The 16564-nt window shown below is 37.6% G+C and overlaps 1 protein-coding gene across 1 annotated transcript in view; it reads right to left on the bottom strand.

Moving 5' to 3' along the window:
• IARS1 (isoleucyl-tRNA synthetase 1) overlaps positions 1-16564 on the bottom strand; it is a 110182-nt gene that overhangs the window by 81828 nt on the left and 11790 nt on the right. The window contains exons 6-8 of the mRNA XM_082322249.1: positions 8467-8584; positions 5570-5717; positions 3527-3614 (exon numbers count right to left, since the gene is read on the bottom strand). Of these exons, the coding sequence (XP_082178375.1) occupies positions 3527-3614; positions 5570-5717; positions 8467-8584 (354 nt within the window). The remainder of the gene's footprint in view (positions 1-3526; positions 3615-5569; positions 5718-8466; positions 8585-16564) is intronic.

Genomic DNA, 16564 nt, shown 5'->3' with positions numbered 1-16564 from the left:
TTATTGCAGCATTTAGAGCTTGGATGCCTCCTTTCTCTTCCTAAAACTAGGCATCCAAGCTCTCCACAGGCATCTCAGAGAAAGATCCAACACAGACAGGACTGACTGAGGAACCAACTGAGCCAGACAAGAAATACAAGATAGAGGGAGAGCCTGTAGATCTGACTGTCTTCAGGCTTCTGACAATAGTCGACACAGATGGTGATTAGGTTGGGATTCACTGCTCAGAACTCCCCTCAAAGTGCTTCAATCTTCCATTTCAGGAAAAAGTCTAGTTAAAACATAACTTCGTTTAACAGATGGGCTACCTCTCAATGTGTCACAGCTGTGGTCTTTCCCTGTGCTCTTCTTGATCCACATCTTCTAAAACAATGGTTAAATAATAAAACATTTGACTACTTCAAAGTGGGGAACTCTACAAAGCTGCTTCATTGTACAAAAAGGAACTCAAGCAGTATTTATTGCCAAGTTAAAAAGCGTGACTCCTCAGCTTCGGCATACATAATACCCACTAGGAAAAGGGGATATTTCTATTTTAAGGCACAGCTTCGCAGATGGTTTATATATTTTCTATTACAAACAGCCTTAGGAATGTTTGAGGTGCTTAATTGGGATCAGATGAGAGAAAAGCTTCTCAGTGCTCAGCCACACAGATGTGGGAATGCTCAGATACAGAACGTGTAGCACTAGATCTAGCTTAAAAAAAAAAAAAAAGTAGTTAAATTTTTATGTAATGCAGGTAAGTGAAAGGTAAGGGTTGTGGATCACATTGCCAATCTTCTCTTTTGATATCTGAAATACTTGTTTATCAAAGTCCTCAACTTCAAGCTGAAAATTTATACAGTGCTGCCTCCTTATGACCTAAGTTATAGTAATAACAAACTCATTTAAAATCACTATAGTAATCTTTCACTCTCAAGAGATCAGAAATCTCTTTCTTGGATTCTCTAGAATCCAAAAAGAGACAACAGCAGAAAATAGTGTAAAGAAATGAAGTGTTTAATATGAAAATAGACTGAAATGCAACACAAAGGGAAGAAAATGCTCTTCAATCATTTCATATCTACAATTGCTAAATAAAATAACAAGCCACTCCATAGCCAAAAGTGGGGTAATATACAGAGACATTTGTGCAACGCTACAGAGAGTGTTCTGATAAAGATGGTAGCCATCTCATCAGTGAAACAAAGAACAAGTATTCCCATTTGCTCTCACAAAAAAACCTACCATCTGCATCTGAGAGGAAAAGGGAGAGAAAAGTCAGGTTTGGGAGGGGAGGGAAAGGTTGAGAGTACTCAGGAAGTTCAGATGACTTCAGATACAGAAAATTTTCAGTAAGATCATTCCTTGACTTCAGCCTGCCACCTGGTATACAGCAAGTGTCATGATTTTCTCCCTTGAGGGCCTAACTGCCTGAGAATTTAAAAGTGAGCTGAAGAAAGAAAAAAAGCTAAGAGTAGAAATGGGAAAGTTCATTTCCATGAGCTTATATACTCATAGATCTAAATCTTTAAAAGATCCATTCAACTACCAGCTACCTCTTAATTGTCTCACATTTCACATTTGAGAGAACTAATTTATTACTTAACATAAAAATTGGAGCATGACCAAAAAAAAAAAAGTCAGCTTGATAAGACTGTAGCACTAACACAGAAAGAAGAAAAATATACCACTCTGCAATGAGAACAGAAATTGCTAGCGGCCTTATGTATAGGTACAGAGAGGTTTAAAAAAAAAAAAAAAAAAAATCAAAGATTGGGGGCAAAAAAAACCTAGTAATACAACTAGCCAGGGACATAAGCAATGACTACTGAAACCTGTATATGACTGTCTTAAAGAGCAGGTACTTCACAGTGCTGATGAAAACACCACACCAAAAAAGGCTGAAACATTCAGTGCATTCCTGGATATAGAATGACTGCAACCAGACAGAAATTAAATTTGTAGTATTCCATTAAAAGAAGAATTTGGAAGCAAAAGACAATAGATCAACAAGTATTAATACATCCACCTTGCTGATATTTTTTTAAGTCTGAAGGAGATGCATTAAAAAATATTTAGGAAAATAGAGTGGGTTTCGTACAAGGCTTAGTTTTTAGACACTCTGAAGAAGTTTCAAAAGACTGGTAAGGAACACAGTACCTGTACTTCAAGAGAGAAATGGAGTACCGATGGACCTAAAAACCAGTCAGACTAGCGAAACAACCTGATTCAAATTTAAGTGACTGAACAGTTTTTAAAAAGTGAAGTGCTAAAGAACATACAATATGAATTTGTCAAGAGTAAGTCACACCAAGCCCAATTACTTCTTTTTAGGCAGACTACCTAGCTTAGCAAGCAAGCAGATAGATTTAACTCTTAATGTTAGTAAGGATTCTGAAACTTTGACATGTCATTCTGACACACAAAAATATTTTAACTGGGTGACTGTACGTTTACAAGGATACACAACCACTTCGAGAAAAAAAGTTATTGTTAATTCAGTTAACAGACTGAAAGAAAATTTCCACTGTTATCCTGGCAGAGACAGGCATCATAATGCTGACACTATTCAATGGTTTTACTGATGACTCTGAAAGGAGAAAAAAAACTGGAGATCAGAAGTTCTGGCAACCCTGAAGAATGAGAGTACTGAAAATCATCTTTACAAATTGAGTACCAGCTTAAATTGTTACAGAGTAAGTGGTAGATGAAGAGAATTCAGCGCGGGGGGGGGGGAAGAAATCAGTGCAGAAATACAAAATAAGAATTACTCAACTGTCACAGTATGAGGCATCAGGGTAGACAACATCTTAAGCAAACGTTCCAGCTCTATATTCCCCTAATTCAATGACTACATGTAATTGCTTAGCTGAAATAAGAATGCATCCTCCTTTTTTAAAATATTTTTTACATGTTATAAAGCTTTCAACTGCTTGGTAAAAAAAAAAGATAAAAATAAAAATAACTGGTGCCAGTGAGGAAGGGTTGTTACTCTCATCTAGTCTTTGATTTTTTTGTTGTTGTTTTATTGTGGTTTTGTGTTGTGTGTTTTTTTGTTGGGTTTGTTTGTGTTTTGTTGGTTTGGTTTGTTTTTTATTTGTTTGGTTTTGTTTGGGGTTTTTTTACCCACTGCACAGGACTGAATAAAGTGAGCAAATAAATATTTGTTGTATTTTACCTCTTTAACAGGTTGATGTTTTATACAAAAGATTTAAGAGAAGCCAAGCTACATATTTTGTCTAAGAGAGCTACAGAATTTAATACCTGCATCCCCTATACAGTTTTATTTAGTAATTCCTATTTTTCTACTGAACCAAGATTAATAAGCAGTCTTCAGAAAGCATTAACTGCCACTAACTACATTACTTAGGTAGACCATCCTATGGAAGCAGTATTTGCTTGCTAAAGACAATGGTTTTGCTTTTGCCCATTTCCTTTTAAATATTTACACAGATAACTGCAAAATCCAACTTCTTGAACCATTTAACTTCTGATCTACAAAAATACTGGAAGTTAATAAGTGTGTAATAATTTATGTACTTGCCTGTCAAGTATCTCATATTCACTGTCAGATTTGTACAGTGCTATCAGCCTGGATTCCATCAAAACGTAAATCTTTTCTGTGGCATTATCTAGAATATAAAATAAAACAAAAAGTTACATAAAATCTAAATTTAATACCTGCATTTGCACCATTATGAAACCTTTCAGTTTATGCAAGATGGTATCATATTAGCTATAAAACTGCCCAGCACAATCCTGTTGATCGAACACTAGTTTCCAGCTACTTCTTCCCCATACAGCCACTTAATGAACACTTTTCCAAAGTTCATTTTAAACAGAAACCAAAGGATGAAACCCGGGCCACTGATTTTCAGTGTGTTTGTTTGTTTGAGAGGCAGAAATACCCTACCTTGTCTATTATCATTGTGCCAAAGAAAAGCAATTTAAAAGTTTCAGTATATGTAACTAAAACAGAGGGAAATAATTGGAAGATGGACAATTACTACATAAAGCCAATATTATTAAGTTGACATTAGGGGTAACGATTGCGCTTTATGCTGCCTTTCTGAGATTTACTATTCCAATCAATTTTATGCTTGGATTTCTTTTTAAAGGAAGTAAATACAAATAAAAGTGAAATGTTATGAAGGAAACCCATTTTCTACACCCAAATAACCCTGATCTCTTAACTTCAATGACAATTTTATTCAGACTACTACCTACCATCTTAGTCAGAGTCACTATCTCATCAGCAGGCTGTAGGCCAAAGACATCCAAACCTAACAACTCAGCACCTCAGGCAGGTGTAGGTGTTATTTCTGAAAGCCCTCAGTAACTCTTTTTGAGATGACCAAATTTATGTTAAAACCTTTGAAAACCGAAACATATTTAGCTCTCTCTTAAAACAAAGAAAGCCCAAACACCTGGAGTTCACTGTAAAGGCCTCTGCAACTTTTCATGTTTAATATCATCTTAAGCACACGTTAGATTCATGTGGTTATGTTGGAACCAGAAATTATACCTTTGGCATTTATTTACTCCAGATTAAATGCCATCATTAACTTGAATATCTCTTCCCCCCTCTTTTTTATTTTTAAACATGCACTGAAAAGTCAGAAAAGATGAGCAATTTGGGAGAACCTAAAAACAGCAATGCAACAAGTACTTTTATCCAAATTCCTGCTTAATTTTTATTTACATTTTTAAAAAAAAAAGGGTGCGGGGGGGGGGGGGGTGTAGATCAAGATATAATTAAAGAGGACTGAACTTCAAGAACAAAATAAATTATTTTCCTAAGTGAAAAGGAAGACACATCATAACATACTGCATTGCCAACTGAAAAAAAATGGAAATGCAAACCCTGGAAAACTACTTGAAGCAGTAACGAGAAAAGCAACAGCCTATATTGTTTAGGTACCCTACAGGGTCTGTTGCATGCAATTCCTGAAGTGCTGGGTGCTCTCAGGAAAGAGATTACCTTATAGTACACTTTGCTTAGTCAGGCACAACCAACTGATCCACGAGTAAGCCAAGGCATTTGGTCAAGCGTACTCTTACATTGGAAACCACAGTATATACCTTGTCTTACATTTGTACTAAAAAACACACTTCAGTCAGGTTGAGACTAGCATGTGATATCTTCGGTCTGTTACGGGTTAAGAATACAGAGATGTTCAGTTACTGCAACTTAGCTGTCATATAGCAGTAACTTGTTCATGAGTCTGAGCCCCAAGAAAGGAGGGAAGAAAAAAAAGCTGGGGACATCCAGTCACACTTCCCTGTCTCTCAAATATAGCATGACTTTCAGAAAACAGATAAAACATTTGCTCTTGTTCTTTATTTCATCTATCAATATTTTTTAGGGAAAAGTCCTCACAATGCACGTAAAATAAAAAGAGCACAGCAGCTGGAAATCATCAGCCACATAGGAAGTAAATCTCATCCTTCAAAATAACACTGATCCAACCCCAGCAAAGTGCTACAAATTTAGCATAAAACAGTCTATCATACAAAATATAAGTACATATTCACAGGCACTGAAGAAAGAAGTGTTCACTATATGTCACCTTCAGTTAACACTTGCCTCTCAATTTTACATACTGCAATTCTGGATTAACACAGAGGGCCAAATTACTAGGCAAGGTCCAAGGAGTAGTGGTCCAAGCAACAAGAGAAACACTTGCATCTTCATCCAGTGGGAAGCTCACAATCACTGAAGGATCTTGAACGTCCTTAAAAACAAGATAAAGTCAAAGGGGGAAAAAGTGAGGGAGGGGGAAAAAAGGTTTACTGCATGTATTAGTGAGAAAATACAAATCTAAGAAGTAGTAACTATTACTGCCATCCACCAAAACCTATCTTGCAATTTGCCTAGTTTATCACTGTAATGGTAGAAGGTGAAGTGGCAGCATAAGAAAGCTTGAAGAGAACACCAATCGCAATGTTCCTCCATTATACCACTGCAAACTGTCAGTCTGACAAGGCCACAGGGTTAAAAATTCGGATTAGCAGTGAGATTTTGGGAATTAGCTGCCAAAACACCAAAGCGAGGTGAGTGCCAGTTCCCTCTTATAATCCCATTTTAAAAGTTTACGATCAATCTCAACTGGCAAGAAAAGCAGCAGTTTCTCAGATACCACTACACAAAGCCTTTTCCCACCTTTTCCTCTAGCATCAGGGAGTAGGAAGAACAGCCACTTAAGAAGAAGCAATCTCTTATTAAGAAGCTGTTGTTACCAAGGAAAAAAAAAAGTTCTGGGTACTTAAAAAACAAGAATACATCATTATTTAAGAGTAAAAAAAAATCTCAGGAAAGGAGACCTTTGTCAGCTACTCTATAAAACTTCGCCTCAGTCAAAAGAATCCCCTGAAAACAAGTTTTTCTTTCAGATGTACAACCCTATTCAGTCACTTCACATTTCACATATTATGAAAAGCAGATGGAAAAAGCAATTCTAATCTTGCAAATGTGAAATTTTCACTATCAATTTTAAACGCAAAACAAAAATGGGCGTCCTGCGCACAGACGCCAAACACATGAATAGGTCCTATCTCCCCATCATTTCTAGTGAGAAGCACTCTGGTTTCCATCCAGCGTCATGGAACAGTTAACGGCATCATGGGACAAGCAGCTATTTATGTCTAGGCTAAGGGCTGCTCCAGAGGGAATTTTCTGTGAACATCTGGTGCAGTCAACAGTAAAACATAAATATTACATAACTCTCGAACTGCGCTCAATACCAAGCAAAGATCGAGCTATCACTACAGTTCTGTCTCTACTAATTGTTAAACAGCACTGTAGGCTATTCACTTCATTTTCTGAAGCACTAATTTGACCAGGTAGATAAAAACAACTGGCAAGCCATAAAAAAATAACATCCAGGCTGCCAGGTAATGGCATTGTATAATAGTTTATCTGTTCACAAAATTACACCTGCTTTAATCTGAAGACAACACTTCTTCAGTTAAATGTAATACAAGCCGCTGACATAGTTTACTCAAGTGTACATCAGACACATAACTCAGTTTCTAAACATGCTTCTTGTGTCCTGTTTCTCATGATTTGTGTCCTGTTTCTCACAGGATCGATAAACAGAAGCCAAAGCCTGCTTTCCACAGTGAGAAAGATAACAGCTGCCTTACACCCAGAAATGACTGGTCTTGCCAAGAATAAATCATGTCAGCTTACAGACCCTGAACATTTCAGTCTTTAAAACACCACCTCTAGCAGAAAAAAAAGATAATTTTTGCATGAAGTGGCAGAGCAGTACACCCCACACACACTCTACTGGTTCTAGAGTAAGAAACAGCATCTAAATATTTCATTAACACTCAAGAAGAGAAAAGAGCTTTGCTCTATGGAAAAGGGGCGTGCACACACACAGAAAAACCCACCCACAGACTTTGTTCTAAAGAAAGCTCATTAATCTGAGCCTACATGAAATGTTAGTTAATAAGTACAAGCAAAGTAATTATTTCAGTTGTCAGACAGTCACAAATACTGAGGTATCTTTGCAGGTCTCACTTTCTTAAATCACAAAACCTTTATTTTTCAGTATGGTCAATTACCCCTCAGCAATATTGAAAGCTCTAGTATCTGTGGACTGCACTGTACTACAAGTCTATTTAAGCATTTGTTTTAAAAACACTATTTTTGGCCAGCAAATTGGCATTTTTTAGGCAAGGTGTAAAAAAGACCAGATGTAAAATTTGTGCTAGCTCTCTGAAGTAACAACATAAGTGAAAGATTTATGATATAAGGATATGGCAGCCTGGATGGGGATTAGAAAGGATACAAAACCTCTGTCCACAAGCTAACATGAAATTTGGAAAGCTGGGACACAAGTTCCACCTTCATGTATGTGAACACAAGTTTGTTGCAAATGAGAAGCTGCACCTACTATATCTAGTCATTCATTTTTAAAGGAACATCTTATAAAACATAGTATATCATGCATTATATTAGGTAAAACATTTCCTGGAATTTCTCAATCTAAATTAATGATTCTTAGAAGAGCTATTATCATACTGTGCTACAACCAAACAGTCTTTGGAAATTCTTATTAATCCGCTCACAGGAGATTTCAACTCTGCCAAGGACTTTCCTCTTTTCAGATCTAAGCAGACAGGGACAACTGCACCTCTCCTCTAAGTATTTAACATAAAAACCTAACACAGTGCAATACTCATCTTGAGAGCCCAGAGAGGACGTGAGAGTAATTTACCAGAATAAAACACAGTATGTAACATATATATATATATGTAAGTAGTAACCAAGAAGAACAGGGAAGAAGGCTGAGATCAAGTGATCCAAACAAACACAGCAAAATATAATGAAAACTAACCCATTCACCTAAATTTTTAATATCAACTTGGAATGTAATAACATGCTTATGTACCACCAAGCAAAAAATACTAAAGCTTTCCAAATCCAAACTGAAGACAATAGAGAAATCTGATTGCAACATATAATGTACTTACCTTGTAATTCTGATGGGACTCAAAGTTTGACAGTGGGGTGTTGCATGCGGTGGAAAAAGGCATGACCTTAACACCTCTATACACCAGTCCTTTGTCATACAGCTGCTTGAAAACCCACCTGGAAGTAAACAAGGAAAATGGAATAGCACTTGGTGTTTCAAATTTAATAAACCAACTGCAAAATGCGATTCCACTCTAGCTGGAGTGCCATTCTGAATGACACCTTTTTTAAATAATCAGTCATCAACTAAACACAATATTTGCAAGTTGAAAGGAAAGAGATAAATTCATTGCAAGTGTATTTCTGGCTGATTTTTAGCTTTAGCTGATTCTACCAACTTGGTTTTCCATGCACTGACTGCACAGCACATAGTATTTAGATGAAACACAAATCCATATTGCTCATTAATCTTTCTCAAATCTCTTGAATACAAAAAAAGACCTGAAATTTGACCTATTAACAAAGCTGAAATCAGTCATAATTTAGAGAGAAGACATGTAGTGACATGGCTGCTCACTTATCACATGATCTTGAGCACCTACTACAGCAACCAGTGTTACAGAAGAGAGACAGATACAGGTTAGAGATACCTGCAACCTACCCCAAGTAAATCCTGACAATCTGAAGAGCATTTTTCACAAGAGGACACAGCTAACCATGCAAAGTAATGAACTCAGTTTTATGGTCCCACAATTTACATTAATGTTCTCCTTTATTAGCTCATCTCACCCTGCACTCAGATCCTGTGCAAGATCAGAGTCTCACATCAAGCTTTAACTCTGTTTATGAAATTTCCAATACAGCCTGTAGCATATTTGGATCCTTATGTCTTCTTGAAATAATCAAGACAGCACATAATATTACAATATGACAAACTGAGTCAATGCTCAAGATGCATGGAAGCTGGAAGAAAAATACACTTCACATAGTAACTCATCAAGTGGCCGTGTGATGGACAAAACCCTATGTTTCTCTGTATCTGAATACTGCAGGGTTTGCTAAAGGATCATCAACATTTATCAGCTTACCAGGTCTCCCTGACTTGCACACTTAGTGGTACAGTCTGCAGGCTGGCTACCTTAAAAGTAAAGGCCGGAAAGGACAAGCCTTAAATAATCATGCCAAATTAAACTCAAAAATCAGAGTTTCTGCAGAGTCAGGTCATTTCAAACTCCACATCCAAACTGTTAAACACTGCTGACTTTAAAAGCTCCTTTACTCAAACTGTGTTTTCAAACCATCCTGATCACTTTTCTGGGTCCCTTTCCAGATATATAGCTCATTGCTAAGCAACCAACCCCATCCTGGCAAGCAGCACTTTCTCCTGCAGGCTGTTGTTTTGTGCTTGAGAATCTGGACCTGTGTTTAAGTCAGTGTCTTGCCTTCTATGCTTGAAAACGTAATCTTCAAGACAAAATGCAAGTAGACTATTGCACTGATTTGTATCTGCAGCCTGAAACAAGAACATCAAAGGATATGCACTGGCCTGTTGTCATACGGTATCTTAATCAGAATAATTATTACCTCGCAGATCAGAGAGTGGAAGAAAATAGAGACTGTGATATGAAGACATGTAATCTACTCAGATTCATCCATGGGCCTCTAGTAAATTTCCTATTAGCTGTCACTAACATCATGAAAATTAAATAATCTGAATTCCTAGATGGATAAAGGCTAAGAGACCCTCAGCAGCATCAAGTTCTGCCATGGAGGAGCCAAACCCAGAAGTCTTTCAGGAGTTGTGCACTCCAACAAAGGTGGCTTACTTTACACACTGTCCTGGTTTTGGCTGGGATAGAGTTCATTTTCTTCCTAGTATCTAGCATAGTGCTGTGTTTTGGATTTAGTATGAGAATAATGTAGATAACATACCGATGTTTAGTTGTTGCTCCACTTAGCAACAATTTGTTTATACTAGTCAAGGATTTTTCAAGCTTCCCATGCTCTGCCTGGTGCACAAGAAGCTGGGATGGAACACAGCCAGGACAGCTGACCCAGACTGGCCAAAGGGCTATTCCATACCGTATGACATCATGCTCAGTATATAAACTGGGGGGAGTTGGCCAGGGGGTGGTGATCACTGCTCAGGGACGGGCTAGTCATCGGTCAGATGACCATCGGATGGTGAGCAATTGCATTGTGCATCACTTGTTTTGTATATTCTTTTATCGTTATTATTTTATTTTCTTTTGCTGTCCTATTAAACTGTCTTTACCTCAACACACAGGTTTTACTTTTTTTTTTTTCCCGCGATTCTCTCCCCCATCCCATCAGGAGGCGGGGGAGGGTGAGCGAGCAGCTGTGTGGGGCTTAGTTGCCAACTGGGGTTAAACCACGACACACACACAACTCAAAACTAACTTTGTTAAAGCAATAATTGTCACCCACAGGCAAGCTGTGGCTGCCTGACCCCTAATCCAAATTTGAAACACAGCAGTGAGTGCATCTGTTTTACAACAGAGACTGTATCAACTTCAACTTGCGTAAATATAAATCAGTGTTTTATAAAAATGATTCATGAATATAGTTTCACCAGCTTTCAGCATATACATTTGAGCTGGCTAATTGCAGAAGTTTTCATGCAAGTTAAAAAAAAAAAACAAAAACCACAACTTAAATGTATGGTTACCATCTCAGAGATAATTAATGCAGACTGTGACAACTGACAGCATTCATACTGAAGGTGCTCTATTTGCCTTTCAAAAACGGTTAACTAAAATATCTATAGAAAAAAGCTGCACTTTATCTCTGCTTTCTAAAGAACACTGCCTACTAACAGCATAGAAGAAAACTACTCAGAGAAACACTGAATATTTAATTCAGCTGTAAATATAACTGTAAACTTCAGGAAAGGTGAACACTAGATGGTGCTGCCAAGTTAAAAATCCAAGCCAGCATCTCCCTCTTGTGGTAATTCTGCCCTATTGCAAACCAAGTGCTCCCCGGTTGTTCCACTGCTGAGCAAAAAGATGGGCTTTCAAACCGCATCATTCTTCAGTGCTCTCATTACAGTTCATAACGACCACTTATTTGTAGTTTATCATAACCTCTACTCCCATACAACCATTTCAACATAATAAGTAGAACCGTGATTGAGTCAAGACTGCTGCTTGATGCAATAGCCCTCATTATCACTACAAAAAACTGTTCTGTGATCTTGAAAAACACCGAACTGGTTTCCTTAACAAGAAAGCTTCTGAGAACAGTTCTTGTGTGACCATCAGAAACACACAGGAAATGACTCCCAAAGAGCTTTGTACCAGCAGCACTGCCCACCTAAAACAAAGCAACTGCTAAAGATGAACCTAGCTCTAACAGTAAGAGTCACTTACAGATGGATACCATGTTTTGCTTAAAAATTCAACACATGATATTTTAGACAATAACTTATCAAATTGTGTTTTAACCCTTATGTTTGCAAAATGTTGACGATTTTCAAGAAAGAGGCTCTGGGTTTATAAGCCAAAGTTGAAACTGCAGTCCTTTCTGAAAGAAATAAGCTAACAAAACCACAGAGCTCCTTTCTAATGACAAACAGAAAAAGTTTGTTCACAGAAGTTAGAAATCAAACCCTCTTCCCCTAATTCTTCTATGTTTCTCCTCTAACATAAATAAATTTAGTTGCATCCTCTTGGCTGTGGGAGCAGCACTTACAAAGTTAGGGAAATGGTGAACTCAAGATGCATATTTCAGCCACTTGTTAACAGAGAATCTGGTCCCTAGAGACGCAAGGTAGCTTTAACTTCTAAAAAGCATGTCACAAACTGAAAAACACATTTGTCGCTCCTAAAGCATCATTAGGGGATGATACAACTGGTTTGAGCCCAGTCAGTAACTGAGACTGTGAGTTACTCTCTCCATAGGCATAACTTCCAAGAAATCAGAACTTGGCCACAATGTCTGTTGATCCAAGTCACATACACACCATGCAAACACCACATGGATATAATAAAACTCCTACAAAGGGAGTTTTTGCTTCCAAAAGATACTGACTCAGTCATTGCAATACCCAAAACACCCTTGGCATACCACACAAAATCCAACATCCCACAGTATTCCCTAGCAGATGCAAAATCAAGTTGCCCTCTTCAAACATGCAGATTCATTTCACATTGAAGAGAAGGATTTGATCTTAGAGCTTCTCAAGTTCTTAATGCCATTCCATTGGGGTACCAAGCGATTACAAGTGATCAAGTCGTTCTGTTTGCAATGACTCAGTATCTAGGGTTTTCTAAGGCTTTGAAAACTTCTAGTTTTCCAGAAAATGAAAGTACTCATTACTAACATTGAGAAATTATTTTCAAGCTCATGTCAAGTGCTTTTCCCCCTTTTTTATTTTTAAAGGAAAAAAAAAAAAAAACAACCAAACCAAGAATTGTAAACTCAGTTACCGACAAAGGCTAAAAGTAAGACAGGCAAAACATTATGACAGCAGGATCTAGAAGTATATGATTTCAACAAATCCATGGTAGTATAGATAAATGAACAAAATTACTGCTGTGTGACCTAGTAGCAGTTCATGTCAAGAAAAAATGACAATTTAACAGCCTCTGGAGACTTAAAAAAAAAAAAACAAAAAAACAACAACAAAAAAACCCAAACCAACAACAATCACAAACACCACACTATGTAAGAAGCCCTGTCATCTACACAGTTCAGCAAGCAGGCTGCATCCAAACAGCACCATAAGCAGCAGAGATTCTGAGAAGGTTCTGCTGTGACTCATGTGCAATGCTTGAAAGACCAGATGAAATCAAAAGAAAGCAACAATCAAAAACAGATGCATGGGGATGAAAACAGGAAAAAAAAAAAAAAGTACTCAAACGACACTGGACATGAGTCAAAAAAGCATAAACATAAGAGGAACATTAAGTCAAATAACAAACACAGAGACAGCCTGTCTTTAGAATAGCATCTCTGAAAGACACCTTCATAAAAAAGACAAGAAAAGCATTTGTTCTGGGGCATAGAAATGGAAAGTACAGAAGTTGTCAAGTCTTACACTCAACTACCAGTGAAACCTTTAAAATCCTAGCATATAGAGATCATTGTGCTCCAGGTTTACCCTCCAAGCTCTCAACTAGCAAGAGTGAGGGGATTTCCTGATGTAATCTTTGGATCAGTGTGTTGAATGATTCTGGATCAAGCCAGAAGTGCAAAATACCTGTATAGCAGAAAATATAAATATCTAAAACTGATGCCAGACTTACCCCAAAGATCCAACTAAGTAGGAGTTCAGTGTATTCCTCCTTCAAAATACAGGTGAGGAGATAAAACAACAAGGACTGGAATGATAAGATGGCAACAAGGGGACTAGAGCACTAAACGTGCAAAAGAAATAGAAGTATGAGAAAAAATGCAGATAGCCAGTAGAAAAATGGACAAAACAGATTTCTTATGAACAGTATCTCTCTAGAGAATCATTAGAGAGTCGTGGAATAGATAAAATGCAATAGTGATTCCTATTAGGACCCGGAGATCTGTTGTTCTGAAATCATTCTGGTTTAGTGCTGGATAAACTCCACATACAGAAAAAAAATGAAGTCAGAAAACAATTTTTTCTGCTTACACAGAAAAGAAAAAACAACAACATAACAATCCAGTTGCTTTGATCTTCACAACAAACCAGGCCTCCATTCACCTTCTCACTGAGAAGGGCTAAGGCAGCCAGACACCGACATCTAGTGACAGAGCTGGTCTTGAGAATATAGAGTATGAAAAAAAAATGTCATGCCAAAATGAAAACAAAGCTACACATCGGGAGTCAGGCAACCCAAGGCAAATGCTCCAGTTCCAGGAGCTACCTACAACATCCTCAGCTGCAGCCTAGAGGAGGAGTGCGGTGGCACCCCAAGCCTGACACCACTACAGAACATCGAAGGGCAGAGCTGTGAGGCCAAAGGCCACACCTGGTAAGGAAGGAAAGAGAGCTCCCCTCTTAACAAACCTAAAGGAAAACTGAAGATGGAACAACTGAGATGGGTCTGGTGGAGGGAAGGCAGAAATAGACAAAAAGCCCCATCACCAAAGGAAGCTCCATACAGCGTTTTCACAGTAAACAGAGCATTTTTTAGCCTACAGTCATGATCTCAAACATGTAAAGTACCAATTTTCTACCATAACTAGGAACATTTTTCTTTCTCTCCCCACCCACTATCTAGTGTTATCACAAAGGACTCAAGAGTATCTTCTTAGGGTACAGAAGTAGCTTAGAAGTGCTTCCACCACCTGTGGTTTCACACCATACAAGCAAGTCTTTCAAAACATACACAGAGCTTTCAACGGTTTTTAAAATTGAATCACGCTCAGACTGCAATTGCTAAATTTAGCCACTAGATGGTGATAGAAAGCTGTTTAACTAACCCTAAAGTTGTGCAACGGAGAAAATTGAAACCCCTCGTCATCAGACCCAGAAACATGCCACAGCTCTGACCACAGAGCTATTCCCCTCCTCTCCTCAGCACTTCACAGACTGCTTCCTCAGTGGCCAGGGAGAACTGTTCTTGAGGTGCAAAATTGCAGCTGGCCTGAGAACTATGTAATAAGCCAGTAGTAAAGACAATAATTTACTAGTTGTTTTTTTCCCAAAGTTCATATACTTCTTTCAGACCAAATGTAGATCAGTAAAAAGTTTAAGATCACATCAAACTGCTCTCAATTTCACTGTATCCGTCTCATGAGCTGTTAAAAAAAAAAAAAAAAGGCAAGAATATATTATGCATTTGTTCCATGCTAGCTCAAGAACATCATTCTCGTTGTGCTGTTTATAGTGAACAACACATTTTCATTGAGATTCAAGCTGGCTGCAGGATGGATATACAAGTTCTACAGAATTAGAAGTTATTTAAGACATGAAGAGTTGACTATATCTTCACATGAGAAACCACTGCAGTATCACTGGTTAATGACACCAATATTCAATGTTCTGCTGAAAAATTCTGCCAGGATGCCACAATTTTAGCATTGGATGAAGTTTTGTTCTAAGTCAAAATTTAGCAGGCTGAAAAGTCATTCTACTGTCAGCTGCCATATGGCACGGCACCAAAATGCTTACAAAGCAGCCATTTCCAACAAACTCATTACAAAATATGAAAAAGAATGCTCTCTAGCATCCTGAGCTTGCACAAAACAAGATAATATTAATAAAAGATATACTTGGTGTCTGAGTCCTGAACTATTTCAAGTTTAAATAATCTGGATAAAATCAGCTACCACTGGAAACAACATTTATCACAAGTTATTACATTAGCTCACTGAACTCAATATAAGCATAATGGATGAAAACAACATGTTTCATAGAAAGCTAGACATTTCAGTTGAGACCACTCCAGAACTGTACGCCTCAGGAAGAGCTAAGGAGAAAAAAAAAAAAAAAAGGCAAACAACAAACAAACAAAAAACCCACAAAAAAACCCAAACAAAAAAAAAAACCCTAAACCAGATATATTTAGCTGATTAAAAGACTAAAGACAAAATCCTTACCATATTTTAACCACAAAATCCATGGTTGCCATGCTCACTACCATTATTATTATCACTGGGTTTTTTTCTGGGCCTAAGAGCAGCGTTCTACTCACACAGGCAGAACAACAACAACAAAAAAAATCCAAAAACCAAAAGATAAAAACACTGGACAGGCCAATATGGTTACCAGGTTACAGGCAATGCAGAAATTAATCTGCAGTTTCTCTTTTGTACTTAGCTGGACACTAAAGTTTTAAAACTATTTTTTTAAATTTAAAAAGGAACTCTTATTTAAAAAAAAAAAAATAATAAAATCAATTTTAAGAGAAGCACACCAGAATCTACCGTTCAAATGAACACTCCTAATGGACGTAAAATGTAACTTCAGTAACGCAGATTTTCAGTTTCATGATTGCCTAGGTAACGATCTGATTTTTTTTTTTTAGAAAAATTGTACATTATCCTGTCAAAAGCACTACTGTAACTACAGCTACAGTGCTCTCTTTAAGCATTATCTCCCTTAGCCTTGAAACAGGCATCCCATGTTCCTTTCCCATTCCCCTCCTCCATCTCTATGCAAACATCAGTGGTTCTGCCTCCTGTTCTACTGGAGAGCAAGCTGGTAATGGCATT

This window comes from Platalea leucorodia, assembly GCF_965183815.1.
Source record: "Platalea leucorodia genome assembly, chromosome: 9".
In the NCBI taxonomy this organism is placed as follows: domain Eukaryota; kingdom Metazoa; phylum Chordata; class Aves; order Pelecaniformes; family Threskiornithidae; genus Platalea; species Platalea leucorodia.
This window is presented reverse-complemented; position numbering and strand designations above follow the sequence as displayed.